Source organism: Urocampus carinirostris, chromosome 9, assembly GCF_059441175.1.
Source record: "Urocampus carinirostris isolate Australia breed hairy pipefish chromosome 9, RoL_Ucar_1.0, whole genome shotgun sequence".
Taxonomy (NCBI): domain Eukaryota; kingdom Metazoa; phylum Chordata; class Actinopteri; order Syngnathiformes; family Syngnathidae; genus Urocampus; species Urocampus carinirostris.
Window position 1 is genome coordinate 25,735,978 of NC_142357.1, and position 27,689 is coordinate 25,763,666.

The 27,689-nt window shown below is 40.0% G+C and overlaps 2 protein-coding genes across 5 annotated transcripts; both read right to left on the minus strand.

Annotated features, from left to right (window-relative positions):
* Nucleotides 1-973: 973 nt before the first annotated feature.
* On the minus strand, nucleotides 974-8,481 carry LOC148359918 (solute carrier family 25 member 53-like). The gene is made up of 3 exons (XM_088344067.1): nucleotides 8,261-8,481; nucleotides 7,590-7,797; nucleotides 974-4,891 (listed from the first exon to the last, which is right to left on the minus strand). The coding sequence occupies exons 2-3, from the start codon at nucleotides 7,788-7,790 to the stop codon at nucleotides 4,226-4,228; spliced, it is 867 nt and encodes a 288-aa protein (XP_088200193.1). The 5' UTR covers nucleotides 7,791-7,797; nucleotides 8,261-8,481; the 3' UTR covers nucleotides 974-4,225.
* Nucleotides 8,482-10,631: 2,150 nt separating this feature from the next.
* On the minus strand, nucleotides 10,632-22,280 carry LOC148359919 (ribose-phosphate pyrophosphokinase 1). Of its 4 annotated transcripts, none has more exons than XM_088343357.1 (8): nucleotides 22,132-22,280; nucleotides 21,887-22,034; nucleotides 16,598-16,781; nucleotides 14,866-14,964; nucleotides 14,649-14,773; nucleotides 14,397-14,570; nucleotides 11,719-11,878; nucleotides 10,632-11,646 (listed from the first exon to the last, which is right to left on the minus strand). In XM_088343357.1, exons 2-8 carry the CDS (start codon nucleotides 22,006-22,008, stop codon nucleotides 11,554-11,556), a joined length of 957 nt encoding a protein of 318 aa, XP_088199483.1. In that variant the 5' UTR covers nucleotides 22,009-22,034; nucleotides 22,132-22,280; the 3' UTR covers nucleotides 10,632-11,553. The 4 variants fall into 4 exon arrangements, with proteins under 4 accessions (XP_088199483.1, XP_088199480.1, XP_088199481.1 ...); XM_088343354.1 differs by having other exon boundaries at nucleotides 16,592-16,781; XM_088343355.1 differs by having other exon boundaries at nucleotides 16,592-16,781; nucleotides 21,887-22,059; nucleotides 22,132-22,279.
* Nucleotides 22,281-27,689: the final 5,409 nt, after the last annotated feature.

The following is a 27,689-nucleotide window of genomic DNA, read 5'->3' on the forward strand; positions in this document are numbered from 1 at the left end:
CTGTCGCTGAAGCTGCTCTTCTGTTTGTAGATGATGCTTTGTAGTGGATGAAATGAATTGTCCATGATTGACCGCAGATTGTGCAGTGCCTGTCTCTCAGCTACAGTTGGGCCTGCTTTTCTTCAGCAGGGACAGGGAAGATGGTTAAAATTGATGGGAAGATGGATGGAGCCAAATACAGGACCATTTTGGAAGAAAACCTGATGGAGTCCAACAAGACAATAATCCAAAACATAAAGCAAAACCTACAATGGAATAGTTCACCAAAAAAACATATCAAGGTGTTAGAATGGCCAAGTCAAAGTCTAGACCTCAATCCAATTGAGAATCTGTGGGAAAAACTGAAAACTGCTGTTCACAAACGCTTTCCATCCAACCTCACTGATCTCGAGCTGTTTTGCAAGGAGGAATGGGCAAAAATATCAGTTTCTCGATGTGCAAAACTGTTACGAGACATACCCCAAGCGACTTGCAGCTGTAATCGCTGAACGAGGCTGAATAATTTTGCACACCCAAAATTAAAACGTACTAGACATACTAAAATGAACAGTGTCAACTAAATAGTATGAAAAAGTACCAACAATTATGAAAATACACAAAGAGTACTAAATAGTATGAAAAAGTCATGAAAAGTATGAAAATATACAAAAAGTACCTAGTACAGTAGTATGAAAATATAGGGAAAAAATACTAGATGGATTAAAAAACTACTGAAAAGTATGTATAAAAACTGAATAGTAAAAAAGGGAAAAATAAACTGAAAGCTATAAAAAGTTTAAGTATTAATACATATTAAAAATTACTGAAATACACAAACTAGACCAAATAGGATACAAAATTCAAATTTAAATTTCAAAATATAAATTTTTATTTTAAAAAGTATGTATTATATATTATATATATAACACAGCCATATCCCCCTAGTGGGAAGTGGCTAGAGTCATTTCTGATTCTTTTTGGGAGATTGATTCAGAGGAGGGGATTCCCAGCCCTCTGCTTTAGAGAGGGCCAAATAGTTTGTAAGCCACTGTAAGTACAATTTTGAATTGGAGATGAGTAAATCACAAGGGGCGCGCGGCGTTGTTTGGCTAGCTTGATATGACTTATAGATCCTGAATTATACATAATAGGACTTACAGAACCCGGATCTGTCCGTTTTTTGTTTTTCAAGATACACACAGGATATTTTACAGCCTTACGGTTGAAAAGCAAGTCACAAGAGCAACTAAAAACAGTCCTGCTACAAGTAAACAGAATTTGAATTAGTTTTTCTTTTAATGCCACACTCTTTGTATTTTATTGCAAACAAACATTCAGAATACATCCTTTAAAATTGACTACAGTCTTTAAAGAGACATTGTGTATGATTAGGTGGTAAATAACATCACTCGTTGGAGGAAAAACAAAATTAATTTGAATAGTGATCAAAAATACATGAACGATTCCTTAAAAAGTACCCGTAGGTCAAGATAGCTGTGTTTTTTGTTGTTTTTTTACATAACATGAGACTGATCTAGAGAGAGCTGACATGATTGTGCACCACCTTGCTGCCCCAAAACACAAAAATCTTTGTTTTTGAAGAAAATGGTGCTGTTAGGTCACTTTGCGCCTCCATAGTTATATTCGTCCTTGTGCTTTGTAGCGCTCTAATTTGGTTACACTAAACAAAACAGCAACATCCATCCATTATCTGTACCGCTTATCCTCAGTAGGGTCGCGGGGATGTTTTAGCCCTTTTTGGCAGGGGACACACTGAACTGGTTGCCAGTCAGTCGCAGGGCACACAGGGACAGACAATTCACTCGCTCATTCAAACCTAAGGACAATTTGGGCGGGCCAATTAACCTGAAATGCATGTTTTGGGAATGTGGGAGGAAACCGTAGCACCCGGAGGAAACCCACGCAAGCACGGGGAGAACATGCAAACTCCACACCGGAAGGTTTGATCCCATGACCTCAGAACTGTACCGCGGACTCAGCCGCCAAGCCGCCCAAAACAGTAACATGTAGTGATCAAATAATACACATTGTCCCTTTAAAAGCCTTTTTTTTAACATTTATCAATGCTCATGTCCATCTGCGCAAATGTTTTACCTTACTTAACAATCATCATATAGTTTACATGTTCCTAAGCTCAAGACAACTTCGGAGAATGAATCACTTGCTCCCCGTAAAGCTACATAAATTAAGATGTTGGACAAAATAGCCCACGGATGTTGTTTTTTTCAGTTGTTTCCTACTATTTAGAGCAGTGGTGTCAAACTCATTTAAGCTCGGGGGCCACACGAAAGTACAAACATTCTCTCGGGGGCCGGTTTAGTAGATTAGAGAGAATGAAAAAAAGAGAGACAGATAGGGAGAGAAAGGTAGAGAGGGTGGGACAAAACAGAGAAAGAGAGACAGAGAGAGAGAGCAAGAGATAAAAACAGAAATAGTGAGAGAAGGGGAGAGAAAGAGAAAGAATGAAATCCAAAGATAAATAGAAAGAGAGAAAAAGAGGAGAGAAGAGAGAAGGAGATAAAAAGAGAAAGGGGAAAGACAAAAGGGGAAAGCAAGAGAGAGAAAGAGAGTAAAGGAAAAAATGAAGAGAGAGCGAAAGAAGGTAAAGAGATAGAGAGTAAGAGACAAAAAGGAACAGAAAAGAGAAAAAGAGAGAGAGAGTGATAGAGAGAGTGAGGCAAAAATGGAGGAAGAGAGAGAGAGAGAAAGAGAGATTAGAGAGAAAAATACAAGTGCAGCGTTTGTGAGAGGCACCTGGCTTTGGCAACATCAAGTGGACCTATTTCAACCTACAGCTCTCTTTCTCTTGCGCTTCTCTGAGCGTTGCCTCGCGGGCCGGATCCACTCCCCTAGGGGGCCTGATCCGGCCCGCGGGCCGCCTGTTTGACACCTGTGATTTAGAGGTAGAAGCCTTCAAATACAGTTACAATGTAAAAAGCAGACTGTGCCATACAACATAACCTGGCAGTGTTCTGTGGACTTCCCTGATTTCAGTTTCCGTTCCAGAAACTACGTGGTTGGAAGTAAGAACCAGAGGTAAGAACTTAAGCCCAACCCTTAGTCCGAACCAGACATGATTTCTGATCCAGCTCAGGCCAAAAATCTCAATCATTGCGTTCGGGTCAGGCTGGGCTTTTATCTCACTGACTTTTTTTAGAGCTTGTATCCTGAGCCATGATGTGCGAGAAATGCCGTGATTAATTCGGAATCGAAGCTCTGAGTAGTTTCTGCCACAAGAGACCGTGGTCTGTAGAATAACAGTCACCTCATCACAACACAAATTGTACAAATCTCCAATTTCGATTCAAATAACTTCTTCCTGTCTTTGTCCCGATATTCTTCTTCTTATCGCTCTGCCTCACTCTCTCTCTGCGCTAGATTCTTAAGGACGTACTGCTGCTGTGGTTTTAACCGATCAAAATGACAGACAGCCTTAAACTTTCTCCGTAAATGATTTAAAATCGCCAGCTAATGTAACTTGCGTGGACACAGAAATATAAAAGATGGAAATGTTTATACAGTACGTTCTGCAGAGACTGTCCTGCCAAAAGATTCTGTAGGGCATCGTGAGAACTGCGGAGAAGGTCTTTGATGTTTTTGCTCAACTCCCACCTCACCTGCAAAGCCATTATGATTGCAGGTGACCCCAACTACCTGTTTCACTACCTGCTGATGAGAGGGGAAAAAACTGCAGAGTCTCAGAGCGAGAACCAGCAGGCTCATGGACAGCCTCTTTCATCTGGCTGTCAGGACTCTGAATTTTCTCCCCACCCCTCTGCCTTCTGCCAAGTCAATGCAAAACTGTTTTGCACATTTTTTATTCAAAACCGAATTTTTATATGCACAGTTTTTTTTTTATTACTTTTTTTTACTTTTTTTGACCATGATGCTATTTGACGTTTGTATTAGGCCTTGTTGCATGTTTGTATACGAGAAAAGGGATGTTATTTAATCTGGGCATATTTGACTCTAAAGTTGAAGTTAGTTTTCGTTACCCAAGACAGGACTTAATTTGTTATCATAAATCGCCTCTCCTTCCGAGTCTTCACAGATAAAATATTCAGATTTCCTGTTTGCTTCGGGCTCAGTCCTGCAAATCAAGTTTATTCGGGCACGGCCTTTAATCCCCGGGGACCAGGATCGGGTCAGGCTGGATTTTCTAGGCCGGATCTTTCCCCTGTTATGGACCCCCTGCTTTCTTTTTGATATTCATAGTAATATATCCTCAACCTGAGCGCTTTTGCTGCCTGTCATAGATGGCCGTGGTAATTCCCCAGGTGATGCACGATCTCAGAATAACCAGGGCGCCGCCTCGATACATTAACACGATGCTCCTCTGCCTCGAGTTCCACAGCATCCTCCAGCAGGCCATCACCCCTTTGACATCTGTCTGCACCCCGACCTGCATGTTGGCCACCAACACAGACAGCGGGTACAGGCTCAGGCTGATTGCCATGGAAACCAAGGTCCCAGAAATGAAAGAGGATGCCAATGGGGAAAGCCCCTGTCCGGCGACAGCAGCACTCAGGGGCCCCTTCAAACCGAAGTAGAGGGAGCTCCCGAGGGCATTGCGAGCTGCAATGGGCAGGAAAGCCCGGTAGTAACCCGAGGCTAACTTCTGCGCCTTCAGCCTTAAAAGTACACTCTTCAATGTAGGGAGGCGCCGGTCGTTGTGGCCGCTTTGCAGTACATTTTGGACTCGTTCAAACGGTGTGAAGACCAGCGCCTCCACCATTCCTACACCCAGCCCCGCCATGGCAGGATGCAGGTGGGAGGGGATGACACCAAGGGAGGGCAAGGAGAGCAGGCGAAGGAAGGTGTCCTGTAGTCCGAAGAGAAGCGTGCCGCTGAGGGTCCTCATCAGTAACGGCGGTGTAACGCCCCTGTAGAGCTTTAAAGGTATTCACAAATAGATTTGTTTCCATTAGGCACAGAATGTGTAGTGTTCCTCCCCACAAATATGCAAACTTGATGCAAAATACTTCATCTTCTGGCCTGTTTGCTCTAAAGCTGTGACATTATTGAAGGAACACAACACTTTGGCAAATCCCATTAACACATAATGTGAGGCCAGCTCCGAAACAGATAGCGATCGTAGTGAACAAAGTTTTTCTGACCCCGATTTTATGGCCGAATAAAATGAATGAATGTCCCAGACAGACATGTCTAGAGAAGAAAACAGTTATAGTGCCAAGAATTTGGATACACAGCCATATTAATTCGAAGCATTAGAAGAGGTGAGTGACAAGGGCCAAGGCAAACTTGACATTTGCGTCGAAGAGGAGAGAAGGAGTGATCATTTCCTGAAGACAGATTGGTAAGTTGTGTTTAAAACCGTTCTTCTCTCTATATCCGTTTTTCATAGAGGTCATTTTGCAATTTTTCGTTATGAAGCGCAGTTATGGTTAGTCAGTCGGAAACACACAGATGGGAACGGCCCATAGTAAAGACCGACCGAGTGAATGTATTTGCTGATGAAAAGAAATTTTGTACTGCAAATACAGTGGAATCTCGGTTTTCGAACGCCTCTCATTTCGAACAAATCGGTGTCCGACCAAAAATTTCAAGAAATTCTTGCTTCGCTGTTCGGTCAAAAAATCGGAGTTCGAACGCCGGTAATGCGTGAGTGCATACGCTAGGGTGCGATGCTAAGCGGCGTACGGGTGTTTTAGCCCCTTATTATGCCTCCGAAGAAAGTCAGTGCAAGCAGCAAAGTTGCTGCAGGTAAAAAAAGAAAAGTAGTGCGTACAACTATTTCATTTAAGAAAGAAATAATATAGTAATAATATATAATATGAAGGAGGTGTGCGAGCGCATTCTGCTGACCACCACAAAGGTAAGAAATCCCATTCATAAGATGACGATAACGCGAACGTACGATTAGCCTGGGTTAGCTTTAAGTTTACGTTAAACATTCAGGGTGTTGGAACGGAGCCCAACATTGAGGGTGTTGGAATGGAGCCCCCTCTCCAATGAACCGCTCACCACTTGTTGTGGAGACCCGGGTGCTAAATGACTTGTAAACGACCTGATTTTTTTTATTTTTACACGTTCATGTTAGCGTAATCTTTCGTACGGAAGATTACGATAACGCGAACCTACGATTAGCCTGGTTTAGCTTTATGTTTACGTTAAACATTCAAGGTAAACATTCAGGGTGTTGGAACTGATTAAAATGATTTACATTATTTTTGATGGGAAAAATGATTTCGGCGATCAAACAAATCGGTTTTTGAACAGGGTTCTGGAACGGATTATGGTCGAGAACCGAGGTTCCACTGTATCACATAAACCAGGGATGTCGAACTCAGTTTGGCCCTGGGACCAGATCCAAACTTTCTGTTCTCAGGGGGGCTGAAACAGTAAAAGGAATGTCAACTCCAAATTTTTACCTTTGTTTTTCAGTATTATGCTTTGTCATTCAGCCTACATTGGTAACCTAGCCTACATATTCTAATCACGCAAGACAGGGGATCTTTTGTAAACGCAACCCATTTATTCACAAACAATGGGGAAAATAAGATTTTCATGTTTAGCATTGAATGTGTTAACCTGTTTATTTGAACATATTGGTGAATGCAGTTTTTCATCAGAACCAACTCACCGCGCTATTCGAACTCATTGCAGCCCTTTGGTGGTCGGGGAGAGCATTTGGTTTGCATTTATCTAAATAAATCATAACTTTTGATAGAAATGACTTAGATTTGTGTCATTTTCTTCACATACTCAGGAGATTTATGGTGGGCCTTATTAAATCATGCGAAAGGCTGGATCTGGCCTGCAGGCTGACATGTCCGACATAATCCCTGTCTAGATTTATTGCTTATTCCTTATCAGAGTTGGGTAGGGTTACTTTAACTTGATTACTTTCAATTACTTTTGGATTACTCCAATACCAAATATGCTAATAAAAGACAAAAGAAACTAAATATGAATAAAATGATGACTCACAACACGTGGTAAGCTTTCTCTCCTGGCTTTGATCTCTTTGATCTCCGGCAAAACTAACATAAAATGCGACAGAAACAAAATGAAAATAAATCCAAACAGCTTGCCAACATCATTTTTGCCGTTCCATGTGTTCCGTTACTCCCCAAGCCTGCACAAAATTTAGTAATTTTATATTTATTTATATTTTCATATTTAGTTTCTTTTGTCTTTTATTAGCATATTTAGTATTTTAGTAATCCAAAAGTAATTGAAAGTAATCAAGTTAAAGTAACCCTACCCAACCCTGTTCCTTATTGAACTGTTTCTTCAGTTTTCAGTGTATTTGCAATTCACTTGAGCACAAAACTTGTTTTTATTTAAGTGATGATGCAGGCATCTAGTTTCCACACACTGCAGTTCAATTTTCTGTGTCAGTTTAGATAGGAAACAGACAAGAATCTAAACAATACATTTAGTTTGATCCTGGCTTGCAAGCATGCTGGTGTTACTATGATGATGTCACCGCTCAGGAAGACACAAGTCTGTCTTCAAAATGCATTATTTTAGAAAATATTTGAAATATAGCCATTCAATCTAGATTTTATGAAAAACCCATCAATATTTGCTAACATTTTGCAGGTTTAAGATGATAAAATTACCTTTAACAAGCCCTCTTTTTGCAGCTGGGCAACAGCACGATGAACCTGGATGTTGTGGATTTGTTGTCGGAAAACTGTCTTGTAGACAGGGAAGACGATGAGGGTAGAAAGCAAGCTGGAGGTCCCACCATGGAGGTAACTATAGAAACGGGATTTTGAGTCCCCTTCTTTATCTTGTGAAGACTTGGTAACTCCTGCCATCCTTCAGCTGAAAAAATGACACCATAAATCAATAATAACTGATCTCAGCCTGACCCCCAGAAAGCTATTCTCCTAAAATATATACAAGAAAATCATTTCAATTTTTTAAATATAAACCTTACATAATCATCAGATTAAATTAGATTTAAATTTATTGTTATTGCACAAGTCACAAATATGAGGCAACAAAATGCAGTTAGCATCCAACCACAAGTGCATAGCAACGTATACATATTAAATATTTATGTATAAGAGTGCAGGAGTAAACTAATATATATATATATATATATATATATATATATATATATATATATATATATGGCTATGTAAAAAGGACATGGTAGTGCAATGAATATAAATATAATCTAAATAGTATGGAACCGATATGTGCAGATTATAAACAGGTTATTGACTATAAGAAGGTTATAAAGATGAAAAGATAATAATTAAGAAGCAAACGTCGCACTTACTATTGTGTATGTTCCAATACAGCAAAAAGCACAGCATGCAAGCCACAATAGGTGGTACTATTGACCTCTCTTGTCAACTGTAAAGCAGCAGAGAAACCTGAATCATTAGCATATTCCACTAGTTGTTTTTTTCTTCACAACATAAAAACAAATTAAAGAAGAAAAGCGATAACGCTTCATCAGGAAAATCTGTTTCTAGCTGCATATAACAGGATGCGGTGCTCTTAGTAATTCTAGTCCCGCCCATTTAAGAATAACGATAGGTCGAGATTAAAACGTCACCTCGTCTGTGATTGGTGGTTTTTGTCTGTCAATCGTAGATACGGCTAGGGTGTGCCGTATTATAGCCTGATATAAAAATCATGTTTTCCGGAGACTTCAAATCAACACATGCTTCCAATTAAAATAAATAAAACACGTCTTCTTGTTTTTTAATATGTTGTTATCCTAAATATAAAATGCAATGCAGTCGTTATTGGTATTACGTTTAATAAAGTATTTTGCAATGAGCTATGACTAGTGAATGAATGGCCTTTATTGTCATTATACAGATATAACGAAATTGGAGAGCTTCTCCTTCAACAAAACAAATTAAAAAGGTCAAAAAGAACAAAATAATAACAAAAACACTTTAAAAAACACCATTTGTAGTTTGAGGTGCCCTTCAAAAGTTTAAATTGAAATATTTCTTCTCTTAAGTATATGCTAGCAATGCTCATATAATTTTGAAAAACCGTTTTTTAACCCACTAGGACAGTGTTTTTCAACCTTTTTTAAACTAAGGCACGTTTTTTACATTGGAAAAATTTTGCGGCACATGACTAACCAAAAATGTTCTAAAATGACACTTAACAGTAGGTTTAATATAATTCATAATACGCCCAGTTTTTACAGCAGACACTTGACAATGAAATATTGGCAGAAAATAATTCATAAATGCTTTATAAAATTTTAAATCTTAAAAAGTGACATTGGATAATTTCTCACGAAACACTTGTGTGCCGCGGCACAGTAGTAGTAAATCACTGCACTAAGAAAGGCCAAATACAGTGGAACATCGGTTCTCGACCGTAACCCGTTCCAGAACCCTGTTAGAAAACCGATTTGTTCCATCACCGAAATCATTTTTCCCATTAAAAATAATGTTAATTGTTTTAATCCGTTCAAACACCCTAAATGTTTACCTTGAATGTTTAACGTAAACTAAAGCTAACCCAGTCTAATCGTACATTCGCTTTATCGTAATCTTCCATACGAAAGATTACGCTAACATGAACGTGTAAAAATAAAAAAAAGGATAAAGAAAATAATTCTGAATAGGATTTCTTACCTTTGTGGTGGTCAGCAGAAGGCGCAGGTGGACGGTAGGGTATTACCTATCAAGATCACTCGCACACCTTCATATTTTGCTATCATTTCTTTCTTAAATGCAATAGTTGTACGCACTACTTTTCTTTTTTCACCTGTATCAACTTTGCTGCTTGCACTTACTTTCTTCTGAGGCATAATTAGGGGCTAAAACACTTCGTACACCTAAAAAGAGAAAGCAATACAAAGCACGTCCGCACGCAATAACCACACCCGTACGCCGCTCAGCATCGCACCCTAGCGTACGCCCTCACGCATGTAGCAGATTGTTTTAGTTACTCTGGTGCGTTGCGTATAAACTATAAAAAGTATAAGAAACTGAAAGGTTTAAAAAAAATCCCGTTTGTATACTAAAACCAAATAAGGGACCAATTCCAAGTTTTACTAGTAAAAAAGATGAAAACGGAGGGGTTTATTCAAATGCATCCAAGAATTCCACATACTTGCACGTGCGTCAACAGGGGGATGACATAGGCTGCAATGATTTCAGCTAGAAGATGGCGTCAGCAAGTATATTTTGAAGTTTTGGACACCACCCCTTATGATAAATAAGTGCATTCACAGGGATAGTTGTACAGTACATATCTCGCTCATGGACACTGCAGATGGGATTTCAGTGTGGCAACAGTTCTAAGAAAGAAGCTGTTCCTCATTCTGTTTGAGGCGCCTTCTTGAAGATGACAGGTCAAAGAGCGAGGCACATGGATGTAACCCGTCCTTGAGGTTTTTGGGCTTCGCTGAGGTAAAGAGTGGAGTAGATGTCCATCAGGGAGGGGAAAGGCCAGGGCAATGGTGCACTGTGTTGCTTTCACAGTCCTCTGCAGCCTCCCTCTGTCCGCTTCAGTGCAACTCCCACACCAGACGGAAACGCGGTACGTTCGCAGGCTCTCAATAAAAGAGCTACAAAAGGCCAGCAGCAGCTTCTGTCCAGGTGCTTGTTCCAAGACTAATGGCATTTGAAGAAGTTTAGAAAAAAGACAAAATATAATTCCAAAGACAAATCGCCATTGTTGTTTTTATTTAAAACATAACTAAAATGTGAACAACAATGAATGCAGTAACAGACAAAATATTGTCACTGAGAAAAGGACTAAAGGGTAAAAATCATTTTGCAAATGGACGGCGCCTGGAGTAAAATAAGTCCAAAGTTGTGATTGACTCTTATGTAAAGGAAACTCAAAAATTGCCTCATCTGACACATGATCATGCTAGTTCCCATTTGGCACGTGTGCTAAAAAATACTGGGGGGAAAAGAACATCATACCCGTTCAGTTTTAATATAAATATTTACCTGAATAAATTGCACTTACTCATAAGGTAAACGAGGTCATTTGGAATAAAATACAAAATCATAAACAAATAAAGGATGGGTAATCGGAGTACTGACGGTAGAGGTGCATTTCAATCAATTAGAATATCACAGAAAGGTTATCGCGAATGAGTATTTTAATTGACATCTGATTGATTTTTAGAGATAAAAATAAAGCAATCGTGTTTAATTTAGAAATTCTGGTGTAATATTCATGTTTAAAGATGATTGTTTTTTTTCTCCAAGAATATAAATTTAGGTTTTGAAAAAATCCACGAGATTCAGATTATGAGATGCACCTGTCTACAATTTCCACCTGAGATGTAACAGCTTCAAAATACAAACCTAGTCGCCACTGAAATCTTAAAATTCGAAGAATAAAAACAAAAACGTAACGCCAAGTACCGTGCCTTGAACCCCGAACTTACATTTGACGGTAATTTTCGGTCAAAGTTTCCCCTGCGCTCAATAAATACGGTCTAGTTGGTGCGTGAGTGGGATGCGTGTAACAGACATGATGGTTCTTCTCATCCCAGGCCGAAGGGAACTTCTCCGTTGGTGGTGTTCGGGGATATGCCATCATTTTTGTATATCATTTGGCTTTTAGTAGACATCATTACAAAGGTACATGGCTGAAGAGGTACGACACCGACTCGCCGTTGTGGGTTCTCCGAATGGCTTCGGCGAGGATCATGGAAATGTCGATAACCTGGAAGATAACGACTAAATAAATTCCTCCTCCAAAAAGGAGAATGACAAGAAAAGTGAAAGTCATGTTCACCTGTATTTTGGGACAATGCCTCATTTTCTCCTCCTGGGGTATCGTGTTGGTGACCACGACTGCTTCGAAACAGGCATTATTGATGCGGGAGATGGCCGGCCCGGAGAAAATGCCGTGGGTCAAAATGGCGTAAACTTTGGTAGCACCGGCAGAAATTAGCCTGAAAACACAAAGGCAGGACTGAATATGCAACCTTTAATTTATTCTTAAAAATAGGAAAATTTCTAAAACTACCAGCGCAAGTTGGATGACTTACTAACGGCCTTAAACAGGGTTCAAACACATTTATGATGTCCAAATTCAAGGACTTTCAAAGCCGATTCTCCAGTTTCTCTAGTACCGCTAAAACAAGAAATCTGCGAATCAATCCATTGCCCTGTTGTTTGAGGTCACCGAGTGCTGCATGCAGGATAAAAAACCCCAGAACATTTGATAAAAAACCCATCCATCCATTATCTGCACTGCTTATCCTCAGTAGGGTCGCGGGGGTGATGGAGCCGATCCCAACTATCTTCAAGCAGTGGGCAGGGGACACCCTGAACTGGTTGCCAGCCAGTCGCTGCGCACAAAGAGACAGACAATTCGCTCGCTCATTCACACAGAGGGACAACTTGGACCGGCCAATTAACCTAATATGCATGTTTTTTTTACCAAAATATTAAACTAGCAGCTCGAATTCACTCAATGGGGCATCGAAAAAATAAATGCAACTGAATCTCGGTGTTTGCCGTCTTCTCTGGTCTGTTGTATCAACTCGTTATTTTTCTTACCGACAACACTCAATGATGTCAAACTGGATACAGAAGCTCCCCTACTTACGACCATTCGACTTACGCAAAACGGTAGCTACGAACATTTTTTTGGGATGCTGAAAAAAATCCGGACATTGCTGCAAGTTAGATTTTGTATTCTGTGCACCTTTTTCCGAGTAGAGGACATTACCTTAGTGCTTCTTTCCGTCGCTACCGGCGTATGGCGCTGCGAGAGATCAACCAGCTAGTTTGTGTGTAAACATTCTATACTGTCCATGTCTATACAATTTCCAGCGCGCTAAGAACTTTGACATTTGTATTGTTTAATATCTCGTGCATCCATTCAATATGGTTGGTGTAAAGTGTAAAGAAGAGGCGAGCAGTTTCTTTTGAAATGAAAGTGAAATAAGAAAGCTTGATGCGGTTGAGAAAATGGTCGGAACGTTTTTTTTTCGGCCACTTTTTACCACGGAGAACTTCTTGAGGTGCAACTTCCAAAACCAAGTTGAACTCAACGTTATCTTTCAAGAGCATATTATTTTATGAAATGTTTATTTTTCAATACAAAACAATACATGTTACTTATACAAGCAATTATGCAATGGGAAACCAAAGCCAGAGAGCAGCATCGGCATCATTTAAAAACTTATATTTTTCCCCATTTAATGGTCATCGAGTTAGACTGCAAACAACAATTTCAAGCGTTAACAAGCACTTCACCGAAATTCAAGCACTTTTCAAACCTCGAAAACACATTAACAATTCAATCATTTAAGGATTTTAAAAAAGCCGTACGAACCCTGCATAAAGAAACTTCCTCTGCATTAAGGCAGCAAAGAAAGTTCATGGCACAAATCCTAAAGCAGCAAGAGTGGCTGACACAATGGCTATTACTACAGTATCGACACTAGCACAAATCTTATTTGCATCAGTTTTTTTTTACCCGTGGACCATTACCGCCATGAACAAGCACACAAGGCTACAAAAAGATGAGTATTCGCATCTTATTTGACTCATTTTAGAAGTAGCTTGTTGCTAAATGTCTTGAAATATTTTTTCATTGCAAAATTCAGAAGCTGGGTTGGATTATCAGTCACATGATCTAAATCCCTTATAAAATTTATTATTACATGATCTTCAATTCCTTGTGCACGTGCTATAATATTCAAAATGCTACATTAAAATTTGTATTAAAAATTGGGCCTCTCAATTTTTGTCAGGAAAGTGTAGTTTTGTTTTGAGAATGTTTTTGTCGCACACCTGCAATGACAATTGAATAAATGCAGAGGGATGCGCTAGTTGATTAAGACTTACAGCTTCTGCAAAGAAGCGTTTTAATCTTTTCTGTACTAGAAATTTCCAAGCTGATTGCGTTCTTAATCCATAGGGATAGTGGAAGTCTCGTTCATCCGTTAATGTGTGTAACAAATTGGATAAGGAGGCATTTGGCTACAAAAGGGAGTCATAATTACTCCCGCCAATTACATAGGCTTAATTGAATTTCTTCACTTTAACATTCTGAGCACTTGGCAGAAATCACACCGCGAAATCACAAGCAACGCTTTATTTTTATTAAACAACCGGGTTCCCTGGTCCGCACCAGTTTCAAGTCACCTGCTAGGTGACGGTCGAGGCAATCCGCTAAAGACGCACCGTGCCGCCTGACTGGGAGCGCTGAGCCATTGGCACGGGCCCTTGACTGGCACCACAGCCGGGGAGATCTGAGTCCGAAGGCCCCGCATGGCACATTTGCGACTATTACGACTCGCCAAAAAACAAAAAGGATAAGCCATGTTGTATTTTCAGCCACAGGGCTCAAAATGTTTAAATAACAGTAGTGGCTCGCCCGGAATTTGCGGTAAATATCCAAGTGGCTTTCCATTTATGGTCTCATCATAAATGAACGCTATAAAAAGTGAGGCTTACTTGTCAGCCGCATGGCAGATGGTTCCACAGGTGTCCGCCATGTCATCCACTAGGATGGCGACCCGACCGGTCACATCCCCTACAAGGACCATCCGGTCCACCTCGTTTGCCTTTTTTCTCTCTTTATGAATGAGGGCAAAGTCCACGTTTAACCTGTCGGCGATTGAGGTGACCCTGCGGAGAGAACAAAAAGTGCCTAAATTGAAAACGAAAGGGAAGATAAATAACCTTGAATAACTTAATAACGCTAACCTCTTTGCGCCCCCAGCATCCGGTGAGACAATGGTGCAGTTTTTCCACTCTGGTATATTTTCTTTAATCCACTTTAACACGGCGGGTTCGGCGTAAAGGTTGTCAACTGGGATGTCAAAGAAACCCTGAAAGCCAATGATATTTTGTCACTGAACTGGGCCCAAATAGGAAGCCCGGAACGCTCTGAGAATGCTCACAGCGGTGCGCAAATGTTCACCTGAATTTGCGAGGCGTGCAGGTCCATCGTGATGATGTGGTCAGCGCCTGAGACGGAGAGCATGTTGGCTACCAGCTTGGCAGAGATGGGAGCTCGGCTCTGCAATAGAAACCGATTTGTTAGGTCACTAGAAACAACTGGAAAGACACTTTGGGGTCGCCTCCCATTTCTTTATCCTTATTTATTCTTTGTATTGATTTCATTTATTATAAAATCAACAATAAAAACAAATTTATTCAGACACTCATTTTATTTTTCTCTAAAGTTTTATTATATGATTATCCTGACCTGGGTTGCCATGTCTAATGCAGTTGTAAATAAGGTTCACTATGTAATTATCGATAACAATACAGTAATCCTTTGCTCCATCGCGGTTTACGTTTTCACGGTTTAAATACCTATGGAATTTTTATTGTGCAATACACGACGTGCATTGGTTTCTACAGCAGACAACACACAGCAAATGCTATCAAGGGAGCAAGTCACTGAGGGATCTGTGTGTGTGTGTGTGTCTTTGGTGGGCGCGCATGTGTGCGAAACTGTAATAGGCTGGTGTATGCAGGGTGAGGATAAAAGTCAATGGGTCCACTCAAAACGGCTGGTATTTTACACGTTCGTTACATCGAAAATAAATTCTTCAATTAAATCGTACTCTGAGAAAAGTCAGAAGAGTAGGAGGTAGAGCGCTCGTCTTGGGATCAAGGTATCCCAGTTCGAATCCCGGCTCGTCCGTGTTACATGTCGAAGTGTCCTTGGCTAAGACACTGAACCCCTAATACCCCCAATAAGCAGTTTAGCGCTTAAGGCCGCTATTGGGAAATGTGGAGCACATTGTAAAGCGCTTTGGGAAGTCATTGACTTGAAATCGCTATTTAAATGTAATATGAATGCAGATCATTTCATTTCATTAACTCTAACAAGCTACCCCTGGAGAGCCTGAATCTCACCAACGCCAGATCCATTATCCATAAAATGGATAACCTGAAGCTACAACTTGTGGGAAACCGCGACATTTGTGATTCTTGCATTTTATCATCACCGAAACCTGGCTCAATTAGATGACCCCCAATGCAAGCATGCAGCTAGTCGGCCGCTCTCTACAATGCTTTCTTAGACTCAGAGAAGCCTTCCAATTTCATTGCACTATTGTATAATGACAAAGACTAAGCATTGATCGATAGGTTTTCAGTGCAAATACAGAGGGGTAGGAGAGAAGGAGAGACCTGGCTGCATCTGAGCCTAAATAATCGACCGGTCGAATAAATAAAATGCTAATAACGATATCCAAATTGCCCAATATCAGTGCCAATAATTGCCCTGCAGATAAACGGTCGACCTTTAACAAAGATCTATAATGCAAATCTGTGTTTTTATTTGTGGATCTCTAGTTGTTATTTGGTTACAGTAGTACATATCATATATGTGAGATCTAATAGATAACACAACCCCAGGAAAAAAAGGATTACTGTGAAGGCAACTCTAATGCTAATCTGGATAAATAAAGTTCCAAATGCATTAACACGAGTTACGTGCAAAAATCATTAAAATGTAAAAAAAAAAAAAATGGTCCAGCAAAATATGATACAAGCTTTTGATGAGAAAGCAAATATTCATCCAAACAAACCCGAAAGCAGCACAGAGTGGAATGGACATGGCCAGAGGCTTCAGGTCATGACGTTGAATGGCAACCGGCGTGACAGGAGAAAATTAGACAGATGTCCCTCACCCCCACCTTGTCCTTCTTGTCCTGGCGGGCGTACGGAAAGCAAGGGATGACGGCCGTGACTCGGGAGGCTGACGCGATCTTGCAGGCGTTGATCATGATGAGAAGCTCCATCAGGTTGTCGTTAATCTCGCCGCAGCCGCTCTGGACGATGTAGACGTCCTCTCCTCGAACGCTCTCGCCTATCTCCACGCTGTGGGGGTGAGAGGTTTTATGTTTTAGAAGACGATAAGGAGGAGACTTTGCAAGGAGAACAGAGGACCTCAAACCTCTGATAGGAAAATCCAACCTGTTCTAAAATGCCCTCCTCTGCAGGCATGAAAATGGGTCAGGAGTTAAAGAAGTCAGAAGGGAGACACCGATTAAACTATGAGAATAGACTATGCAAATTTTCACTGATGAATGTCAGGGAATGGAGAAAACAAAGTCAACAAATCACTATCCAAACTTTTGCATATACAACGGGGAGGTTAATGACGCACAGGTGAAGAAGTGGAGGGACTATTCAACCTTTCAAAATGCACTATGCAAATAACGGTTGTGGCACTATGGGTAAAAATAGTGTAATATAGAGATCAAGTCTAATGCAGTGTCATCTGTAGTTTGTACCACTCAACCATTGGTAATGTGTCAGCACCCTCATCACTACTACTTGGGTTCGATTCCAGTTGCACACAATTTTTTGCAATTTAGGCAAGCGATGATTATTTGATCAGCCGAATACGGCATTACCGCAAAACTTTTTTGGGGGGGATGAATTTTTCGGAACTGTTAACAGGCTTAGTAACTTATGCGGACAATGTTGTAATTATTGGTGATTTTAATGTTCACACAAATCAAATTCACTTGCAATTGCTTTCAAGTCACTGATACATTTGGTTTTAATCAAATTGTTGATGTGCCAACTCATAAAGATGGGAACACTCTAGATTTTGTTCTGACCCAGGGCGTAGTAGCCTCAAATGTTACAGTGTTACCGTATCCTAATGCCATCTCTGATCACTATCTTTTTAAGTGTGAAGTTCTGTTTAATGTGATAAGGAAAATTTAGGCTTTAGTAGTCGCAATATCCGCCCTACAACGGCATTAGCTTTAAAAAAACTATTACCTACGGTAACTGCGGCCATCCCTTTGTACACTGGGTCTGTTGACTCACTTACAAACAACTTTAATACTGCTTTGGTTCATGTTCTTGATTCTGTGGCGCCCCTAAGGCATAAATTTCGACCCAAGAAGCATACACATTGGTTTACTGACGAAACCAGGTCACTCAAACAAGGTTGAAGGAAACTTGAACGAAAATGGCGCACAACAAAGCTGGAGGTCTTCTTACTGGCCTGGTGTGACAGCTTGCTGAAATATAAAGTAGCTCTTGCCTCAGCTAAAGCATTGCCTGCATTGACCAGCTGGCAGAGATGGGAAGCTGCGTCATTGCCGTCATGGACTTTCTGGACGAGTTTACAGGCCGGGGGCTTCGTTGCTGTCATGCACTTTACGGACAACTTTTAACATGTTACCTATTGTTCTCTTTTATTGATGTTGACTGTAACTCAATGCTAAATCTATTCCACCCTGGTCATCCTGGATGGGGGATTACCACTTGTGAGGCCCCTTCAAGGTTTTTTTCCTCACGCTGAGGTTTTGAGTTTTTACTTGCCCGCATGTTGGTTTAAGATCAGGTAATGGTGAAATTGTAATCCTGTGCAGTCCTTTGAGACATTTTTTATGATTAAGAGCTATATAAATAAATGACTTGCATGGTAACACATACCAAAAAATTACTATACAGACGCTTCCCTACTTACGACCATCCGACTTAAGTAAAACGGTAGATATGAAATTTTTTGGGGGATGTCGAAAAAAATCCAGACATTGCTGTAGGTTAGATTTTTTAATTGTGTGCACGTTTTTCAGGGTACAGGACATAACTGTAGTGCTTCTTTCCGCCGCTACCGGTGCCTGGAACTGTGAGAGGTCACACAGCACCCACCCCGAAGAAGAAATCAGTCTTCCTCTTCCTAATTTATACGTAAACACAGAGCGCTACGTGAACTGAATCTCCAGCTCGCTCAAAACTAACGTTTTTATTGTTTGATATCTTGTGCATCCATTCAATAAGGTTGGTGTAAAGTGTTAAAAAGAGGCGAGCCGTTTCTTTGGAAACAAAAGTGGAATAAGAAATCTTAATGCAGCTGAGAAAATGGTCGGAACGCTATTTTTCGGCCACTTTTTACCACGGAGGAGGATCTCTTTAAGCGCATCTTCAAAAAGGAAGTTAAACTCAACTTTTTAATCTTTACAGAGCATATTTTATGAAAAGTTTATTTTTAAGTACAAAACAATACATTTTATTTATACGAGCCTTAAACATTACTTGTATAAACCTTAAACATACAAATTATAGTACTGAAGCAACTTACCAACAAATTCCATTTACAATGGTTCGTAAGTCAGGCAGTGTCTGTATGTAATCAAATCTGCTGTATTCTGCAGTGAATATACCGCACTGTATTATAAAGTGCACTTTCAAATTTCTGGCCAAATTGGGATTTTTAGATGCGCTTTATATAGTCCCGAAAAAAAAAAAAAAAACAAAAAAAAAAAAAAACAAAAAAAAAAACAAAAACAGTACTCCCGCCCATGCGACCGACAGATTTTAATTCAAGCGCACCTCCTCAAACACCCGCTGCAAAAGCTCACTATAACCCCTCCCTCTAAAGTATTTTCTCCTGGAATCTACAAAATTCACGTTTGCCATCCTGCCTCTGAGCCCTTTAATTTTATTGAATCTTTTAGGATACAAAATCAGATCGGCCTTATACGGTCTGGATAATCAAAGAACAGCAACATGATTGGCCGATTGTGACAAAGGTGTAAACAATTCATCATCAAAACAAAGAACAAAAGTGTGCAGTAATAGTCAAAAACAAAACAACTAACTGGCCTCCAATGCAATTTCCTTTGAATGTGTCCAAAACAGGGGCAACTCATCAGGTGCAAGGAAGCGTCTTGCTGGTGACTAAACAAACATCACTTAGCAGTCGAGAAGTACGCAAACATGCAGCGGCATGAGACAGAAAAAAAAAATTGGTGAGTGTCATGTGTGCTGGGTTAAACCAAAGAGGAGCCATTTGTCCCTTATGGAAAACCATTTGAGCAGTTATTGTCATTTCCAAGACAAATCTACGCAATTGCTCCTTTTTACGTTTTCTTTCCTTATTGCACTAAAAGCACAAGGAGGTTATATCACCAGAAAGTGTATCAACAAAGCTTTGAAAGGTACAAGTGCAAGTATAAAAAATGAGCAATAGGGATAGTGAAACTTTGTAAACACAGTGCGTCTCTGTAAGAAGAATGTAATGTGGGAGGCAAAACCATTTGATGGGAGTCAAAGCCATCTCTGATTAACCAGCTAGCAGGCCTCATAGTGGTCTTTGAGTTGTAGCTTTTTTTATCAGAGGCAGAACTTATTCTCCTGACCTTGAAGATGTTTACAAAATCGTAAAACCACACACCTATTGGGCACCATAGATATATAAATGTATAAAGAGTATAAAAGAATGAATTGGATATGAGAGTATAGAATATACCGTAAATTCCGGACTATAAGCCGCTACTTTTTTCCCAAACCTTCAACCCTGCGGCTTATTCAGTGATGCGGCCAATTTATGTAATTTTTCTAACAGCAGCCAGCGGCGCTCGAGTACAAAAGGTAAGATTTAGACCGGTGGAATATATGCGCCGAGGAAGACTGCATCTTCTTAGCTTGTGCACAAATTAAATTAGCGTAGACATATCCTCATCATGCAAATTGCAAAAAGGCCCATGACGTAGCTTTCAAGCTAAAAGCCAACGAGCAGTCCGATGAAGGAAACAGAGCTACTGCACGTAAACTTTACTTTGAGATAGTGTTGCTAGCGTGTTTTTGAATAAGGGAGCGTGGGACGACGTCTATATGACAAAGTCTCTTTCCCATACTGGGGAAGACGACTTTGATGACGTCAGTTATAAGGAGGGAGATGAGGACGATTTACCGTGATCTCTACAAGAACGGTATGTTTTTATAACGGAGCAATTTACTGTGTTGCTAGTAGCGTTTTGCTACCCTTTACAGGCACGGTTTGGGATGAAAGTTATAGTATTATAATTAAAGCTTTGAAAACTCTCTCGGTGTACCGTCATTCTTTGTAAATATGTGTAACCGATGTATAATATGTATTTGCACCTGTATATTTTTGTGATGTATTTATTTGAGACATTGTTTTGATATGTTTTGTGAATTAAAAAAGAGGGGCGGAGCAAACGCGGGCTGACGGGAAGTGGAGTAAAGGTGAGTGAGACCTGTTGTCGCTACGGAAAAGAAAAGTAGTGCGTACAACTATTACATTTAAGAAACCGTCCACCTGCGCCTTCTGCTGACCACCACAAAGGTAAGAAATCATATTCATAATTCTTTTCTTTTATTTTTTACACGTTCATGTTAGTGTAATCTTTCGTACGGAAGATTATGATAACGCGAATGTAAGATTAGCATTATGTTTACGTTGAACATTCAGGTAAACATTCAGGGTGTTGGAACGGAGCCCCCTTTCCAATGAACCGCTCACCACTTGTGTGCTAAATGCCTTGCAAACGACCTGATTTTTTAGTTTTTACACGTTCATGTTAGCATAATCTTTCGTACGGAAGATTACGATAACGCGAACGTACGATTAGCCTGGGTTAGCTTAAAGTTTACCTTAAACATTCAAGGTAAACATTCAGGGTGTTGGAACGGATTAAAACGATTTACATTATTTTTAATGGGAAAAATGATTTCGGTGATCGAACAGGGTTCTGGAATGGATTATGGTCGAGAACCGAGGTTCCACTGTATTCTATGTAACGTTTTTGCAACACTATGATTACATGTTTGTATGGTAATGTATGTGCAAATGTTCTATAAATATAAAACTGGAATGTTCTTTGCTAATATGGAATTTTGGCTATATGGCCTCTGACTAATAATCGCGACGAGAAATTTACCCTTTTCTAATCGAATTGAACACTACTTTTAATGCATTTCAATGTCTTGGGATACTACTAAGGACGCATACATGGACTTTGCACCGAATATCGATAACATCGAAAAAACGCTCAAAGATAATAATCAGTGAATCAGAATTAACAAAAGCTCCCTTCCACACATGCGCGCTCATTTTTGCACGTTAGCTAAGCTACATTGGCGCAGTTAGCTAGCAAGGGTCTTGCAAATGTTAACCCCGCCAAATAAAAACAAAACGGCGACGACACGCTCACCATGTTTCCTGGTTGCTGAATTTCTTGGTGACCACCTTGCCCAGCTCCAGACCGAGACGATCGGCGATCTTTTGGGACAGGTCCGGGTGCGAGCTACCGCTGAAGATTTTGATGTTCGGCATCTTGACGCGGTCCAGGGCGTTCGAGTCTGCTAAGCCGGGCGACGGAAACAGCTGGTGTTAGTAATCGGAATAAAAATAAGTGAATTAAAAAGGACTGTTTAATAGTTGTGCGGTTGTTCTTACCGTGGGGCGAATTTTGAGATGCTAAATGCTAACCACCTTTCGTCCGACACATCACGCGTGGGACTCTTTTGCTTTTCCGTGCTCCGCGCACGCTTTCACTTACGGCTGGTCGTGATGACGTCACGCGAAATGGGTCATTCAGGAACAGTCCGGCTTTATAAGCGAGATCTTGAAGACGAACGACGAAAGCCGGCTCTCTTCCCATAAGGAGCCGACTCTCTTTCTCTCATTCTCTCTCTTTTCCCCTCTTTCAATTTTTTGTCTTTATTTTTCCCTATTCCTCTCTTTATTTTCTCTATTTTCTCTCACTTTCTTTTCCTCTGCCTCTCTCTATATTTTTCTTTCTCCTTATCTATTTTACTCTTTCTTTATTTCTCTCACATTCTCTTTGTCTTTTTCTCTTTCTTTACATGTCTATTAACTCTTTTCTCTCTATTTAGCCCTTTCTCTCTTTCTTGTCTTTCTCTCTCTCTCTCTTTCTCTCTCTCTTTACCTCTTTCTTTTTCTCCCCCACCCTTTCTCTTTATCTCTCTTCTTGGTTCTCACTTTCTCTTGCTCTCTTTTTTGCTCTTTCTCTATATTTCTCTCTGTCTCATATTCTCTCTTTCTCATCATCTCGCCCTCGTTCTCTCTCTCATCGTCTCTCTTTCCTCCTCTTTTTCTTTATCGCCTTTTCTCTATATTTCTATTTCTTACTCTCTCTTTCTCTCCCTCTTACTTCCTATCTCTTTTTATGTCGCTTCCTCACTCTCTCTTGCCCTGTCTTTCTTTTTCTTACTATTGCTCTTATTCTATCTCTCTCCCCCCTCTTTCTTTTTCTTCTGCTCTTTCAATATATTTTCCTCTCTTCCTCTCCCTCTTTATTTCTTAATTTTGCATTCTCTCTTACTTGCTCTCTCTTTTCCTCTGTCTTTTTCTCTCGTTTTCTATTGCTCTTCTTCCTCTATCTCTCTCTCACTTTCTTTTTTCTGCTCTTTCAATGTATTTCTAATTCTCACTCTTTCTTTCTCTTTATTTCTCAATTTTGCCTACTCTCTACCCACCCTCTCTCTTTATATTCCTCTTTCCCTCTCTCTCTTTCTCTGTTTCTATTTCTTGCTCTTTCTCTCTTCCCCTCTCTCTCTTTCTTTTGTCTTTTTTCTATCTTATCTCTCTCTCTTTTTTCCATCTTTTCTTGAAAACGCTTGTGACTGGTCAATAGGGAGGACGTCACCAATATGTAGTTGTTATTATCAGGGTTGAGTAGGGTTACTTTAACTGGATTACTTTCAATTACTTTTGGATTACTCCAATACCAAATATACTAATAAAAGACAAAAGAAACTAAATATGAATAAAATGACTAAATTTTGTGCAGGCTTGGGGAGTAACGGAATACATGGAACGGCAAAAATGATGTTGGCAAGCTGTTTGGATTTATTTTCATTTTGTTTCTGTCGCATTTTATGTTAGTTTTGCCGGAGATCCAAGAGATCAAAGCCAGGAGAGAAAGCTTACCATGTGTTGTGAGTCATCATTTTATTCATATTTAGTTTCTTTTGTCTTTTATTAGCATATTTGGTATTGGAGTAATCCAAAAGTAATTGAAAGTAATCAAGTTAAAGTAACCCTACCCAACCCTGGAACTTATTAGCTTAACCAATTGAAAGTTTAAATTAGGTTAAAGTTCACTATGGAGAGAGATAAAAGGGTGATTATAATATAGTATCATAATACAGTTCAAAGATGAACAAATTTGGTGCATTATATTTAATTATTATTGTTATATATCATTATTAAAACTAAAACAATCTGCAGAACCAATTGTGAGCCAAAAGAGTCATTTTTTAGTGAGTCGAGGTGAAATAAATCGGTTCTCTAAAAGGAGCCTGAATTCTCGTCTTGACGTCACGCGGTTCACTCGCAACTGTTAAAGCTGCGTTCAATAACACTCGGATTTCATACTACTCAAGGTACTGTAGTCCCAGTGTAAAGTTCCTTTCCCTGGAAAGAAAACAACATAAATACATCAAGAAAAAAACCTCGTTGTTGGTTTTTAGAATCTCTCTGGACGGGATTTATTATTTTCCCTTAAAGACACGCGCAAGGTCTTCCCAAAATTCTGTGATGTCATCGTTTCGTGTGTTATATAATAAGGTAAACATAGAGTGTTTGTCAATCGTCAGACTCGTTTAGATTTGATTTTGTGGCAGAGTGCCAAAAGCGTGCAATTTTAATTGTATAAAAGTGTCGGGCACAATATTTAAGAGCTCATTAGTTAATCTGCAAGGTAAACGACTGATTATCCTAAACACAAACTATCAATTTACTCCTATTACCTATTAATAATAATTGCTATAATATTCATTGCGTGATGCAAGTGTTTTTGATGTTTTGTTGGTTCATAAACTTTAAATGCATTTAATATATTCTTGTGAAAAATACATCTAGACTGTCAAACAGACGGCCTTTCCCGTCTGCCCTCTTCCTGTTTTTTTCTGTTACATTCTAAAGTGTTTTTAATTTAGTTGCTACCTTGTATCTGAATAAGGTGGAATAAAATAAACTGTTAATCAATAAAGATTATGGGACTAAATATTTTCAAATGCTTTCCAAAAATGTATCATAAATCTAGGTGCCGCCAGGCTGTAATTGCCCAAGACACACCACAGGGGGATCTGTAAGCTGTGAACCGCGTAAGAAAAAACTCAAAATGAATAAAAAATAATAATATTGAGATAAATCATTTGCAAAAATACATGAACTTTCACATAAAGGTGTTTTTAAAATACTCATAGGTCGAGTTATTAGAATTTGTTTTACATGACATGAGCCTCACTCTGAGGGAGCTGGTTTCATTGTCCGTCATCTGGCTGCTAAACCTACCCAAAAACTGAAAGTCTTGCAAAAGACTGGGCCAAAAAAAAGAGAAAACATCTTTGCAGTTTGCAGTTGCAGTCTGGTATGAGTCTTCGTTATTTGTATACTTCCTTGTGCTTTTGAACCTTTTTTTTGCACAACACAATACAGCAAGATCCATCCATTCATTATCTGCAACGTTTATCTTCAGTAGGGCCGCGGGGGTGCTAGAGCTCATCCCAGCTATCTTCAGGCAGTGAGCAGGGGGACACCCTGAACTAGTTGCCAGCCAGCTTGAACCATGAACCTCTGCATCGTGGGGCTGCGGGCTAACCACCCAGCCGCTGTGCTGCCATACGGCGACACATAGTGGTCAAATAATACACAGTCTCTTTAAAAAAAATCTAATGCCATACAAGTATTGTCATTTTTTGACGTGGTAGCACATTCAATTAGCTTACACCCCACATTAATAGCCTCTTAGAAACCCTAAAGACAAAAGGCGTTGTACTGTTTTTCAAAGAAAGGAACCTCCCTTTCAAGTGAGCATGTAGTCGCACTAAATCCTCCATCTTTTTATTGCATTACTGACCACATGCAAACATTTGCATTGTGAGAAAAAATCATGTCAATCCTAAGCAAATGACTTTTCCAGGAGCTAATCAGATCAGTCTTCCAATTAACCAACATGCTTAATCAGGGTCCCTGCACAATGCTATCATCAATCATTCAATAATGAGCTCACATGTTTATCACTTAGTTGCAAGACCATCTACCAGCCAGGGTCAACTGAGGATAGATGACGCAACAAGATACTTAGCACAGAGACAGAAGTAAAGTGAATGAACAACCCGATGGCTTCAACAGAATGGAAGAAAAACCTCTGCAGCTTGATTATTCTTCTTAAATCAAATTACTGTAAGATCTGCAGTACTGAAATACTCCAAAACAGTTGTCCCGGTCAAATGTGATACCATAGTAAATATTTGGTAGTGGTTATTGCTCACAAAGGAGCATGAACTGCTGGCTATTGTGCATTCAAAAGATTACATACTTTATCCCCACTGCATTTTGATGTTTACACTCTGAAGACATTTTTAAAACTTGTATGTAATTTGGTCAAGGAAATGGTTTCCTCTTTGTGATTTATGTTAAGACCAAACTTACTCGTATGACTTATTTGTGCATAGATTCCAATTATTTCATTTATTTGTTGTAATTGTTTTGGAAAGGTTAGCGTCTGTGACAATAGATGCTAAAACGGTAAGCAGAGCAAGTATGTAGGAGTTGGAGTCAGTTTTTCCAATTGAGCACCCATCCATCCTATCTCATCTATCTATCTATCTATCTATCTATCTATCTATCTATCTATCTATCTATCTATCTATCTATCTATCTATCTATCTATCTATCTATCTATCTATCTATCTATCTATCTATCTATCTATCTATCTATCTATCTATCTATCTATCTATCTATCTATCTATCTATCTACCTACCTACCTACCTACCTACCTACCTACCTACCTACCTACCTACCTACCTACCTACCTACCTACCTACCTACCTACCTACCTACCTACCTACCTACCTACCTACCTACCTACCTACCTACCTACCTACCTATCTATCTATCTATCTATCTATCTATCTATCTATCTATCTATCTATCTATCTATCTATCTATCTATCTATCTATCTATCTATCTATCTATCTATCTATCTATCTATCTATCTATCTATCTATCTATCTATCTATCTATCTATCTATCTATCTATCTATCTATCTATCTATCTATCTGTCCATCTGTCCATTGATCCAAGTTCTGCACCACTTATCCTCACTAGGGTCGCAGAGATGGATATAATTGTGTCTTGATGACAGGCGCACAACCCCACGGTGCAGAGGTTCAGGGTTCAATTCCAGCTACCGCGGCCTCCCCGTGTGGAGTTTGCAGGCTCTCCTCATGCTTGTGTGGGTTTCCTCCAAGTACTCTGGTTTCCTCCCACGTTCCTAAAACATGCACGGTAGGTTATTTGACCGGTTCAAATTGTCCCTAGGTGTGAATCGGGAGTGAGTTGTCTGGAGTGAGTTGTCTGTCTCTGTGTGCCCTGCAACTGTCTGGCAACCAGTCCAGGGTGTCCCCTGCCCACTGCCCCAAGATAGCCAGCGACCCTAGTGTGGATAAGCGGCATATAAAATGGACGGATGAGTGTCTTGAAACAAAAAAAAGACTGTTAACATAATTGTACTTGTCAACTTCTTCAGTGATTGCAATTGCCCTTATTAAGCGCTAATAAACGATGCAAACACAACGCGTATTTAGCCACAGCAGACTCATCTCATCTCATCTCATTAGCTTATCCTCAGTAGGGTCGCGAGGGTGCTGGAGCCCATCCCAGCAATCATCGGGCAGTAGGCAGGGGACACCCTGAACTGGTTGCCAGCCAATCGCAGGGCACACGGGGACAGACAACTCACTCGCTCAGTCACACCTAGGGACAATTTGGACCAGCCAATCCACCTGAAATGCATGTCTTTGGAATGTGGGAGGAAACCGGAGTGCCTGGTGGAAACCCACGCAAGCACGGGGAAAACATACAAACTCCGCACAGGTAGGCTGGTAGCTGGATTTGAACCCACACAGGAGGTTCCCAAGACCTTAGAACTGTGCCGCACACGCGCTAACCACTGCGCCGCAGTGCGAAAGCACTGACT

Excerpts from the sequence above, each read along its gene's own strand:
- LOC148359919 (XM_088343354.1), bottom strand. The coding sequence starts at position 22,008 with ATGCCGAACATCAAAATCTTCAGCGGTAGCTCGCACCCGGACCTGTCC. Across the intron at positions 14,774-14,865 it reads TGCACGCCTCGCAAATTCAG|GGTTTCTTTGACATCCCAGT; the intron begins GTGAACATTTGC and ends ATTGGCTTTCAG. Across the intron at positions 11,879-14,396 it reads ATCTGCCATGCGGCTGACAA|GCTAATTTCTGCCGGTGCTA; the intron begins GTAAGCCTCACT and ends TTGTGTTTTCAG.
- LOC148359918 (XM_088344067.1), bottom strand. The coding sequence starts at position 7,790 with ATGGCAGGAGTTACCAAGTCTTCACAAGATAAAGAAGGGGACTCAAAA. Across the intron at positions 4,892-7,589 it reads AAAAAGAGGGCTTGTTAAAG|CTCTACAGGGGCGTTACACC; the intron begins GTAATTTTATCA and ends ATACCTTTAAAG.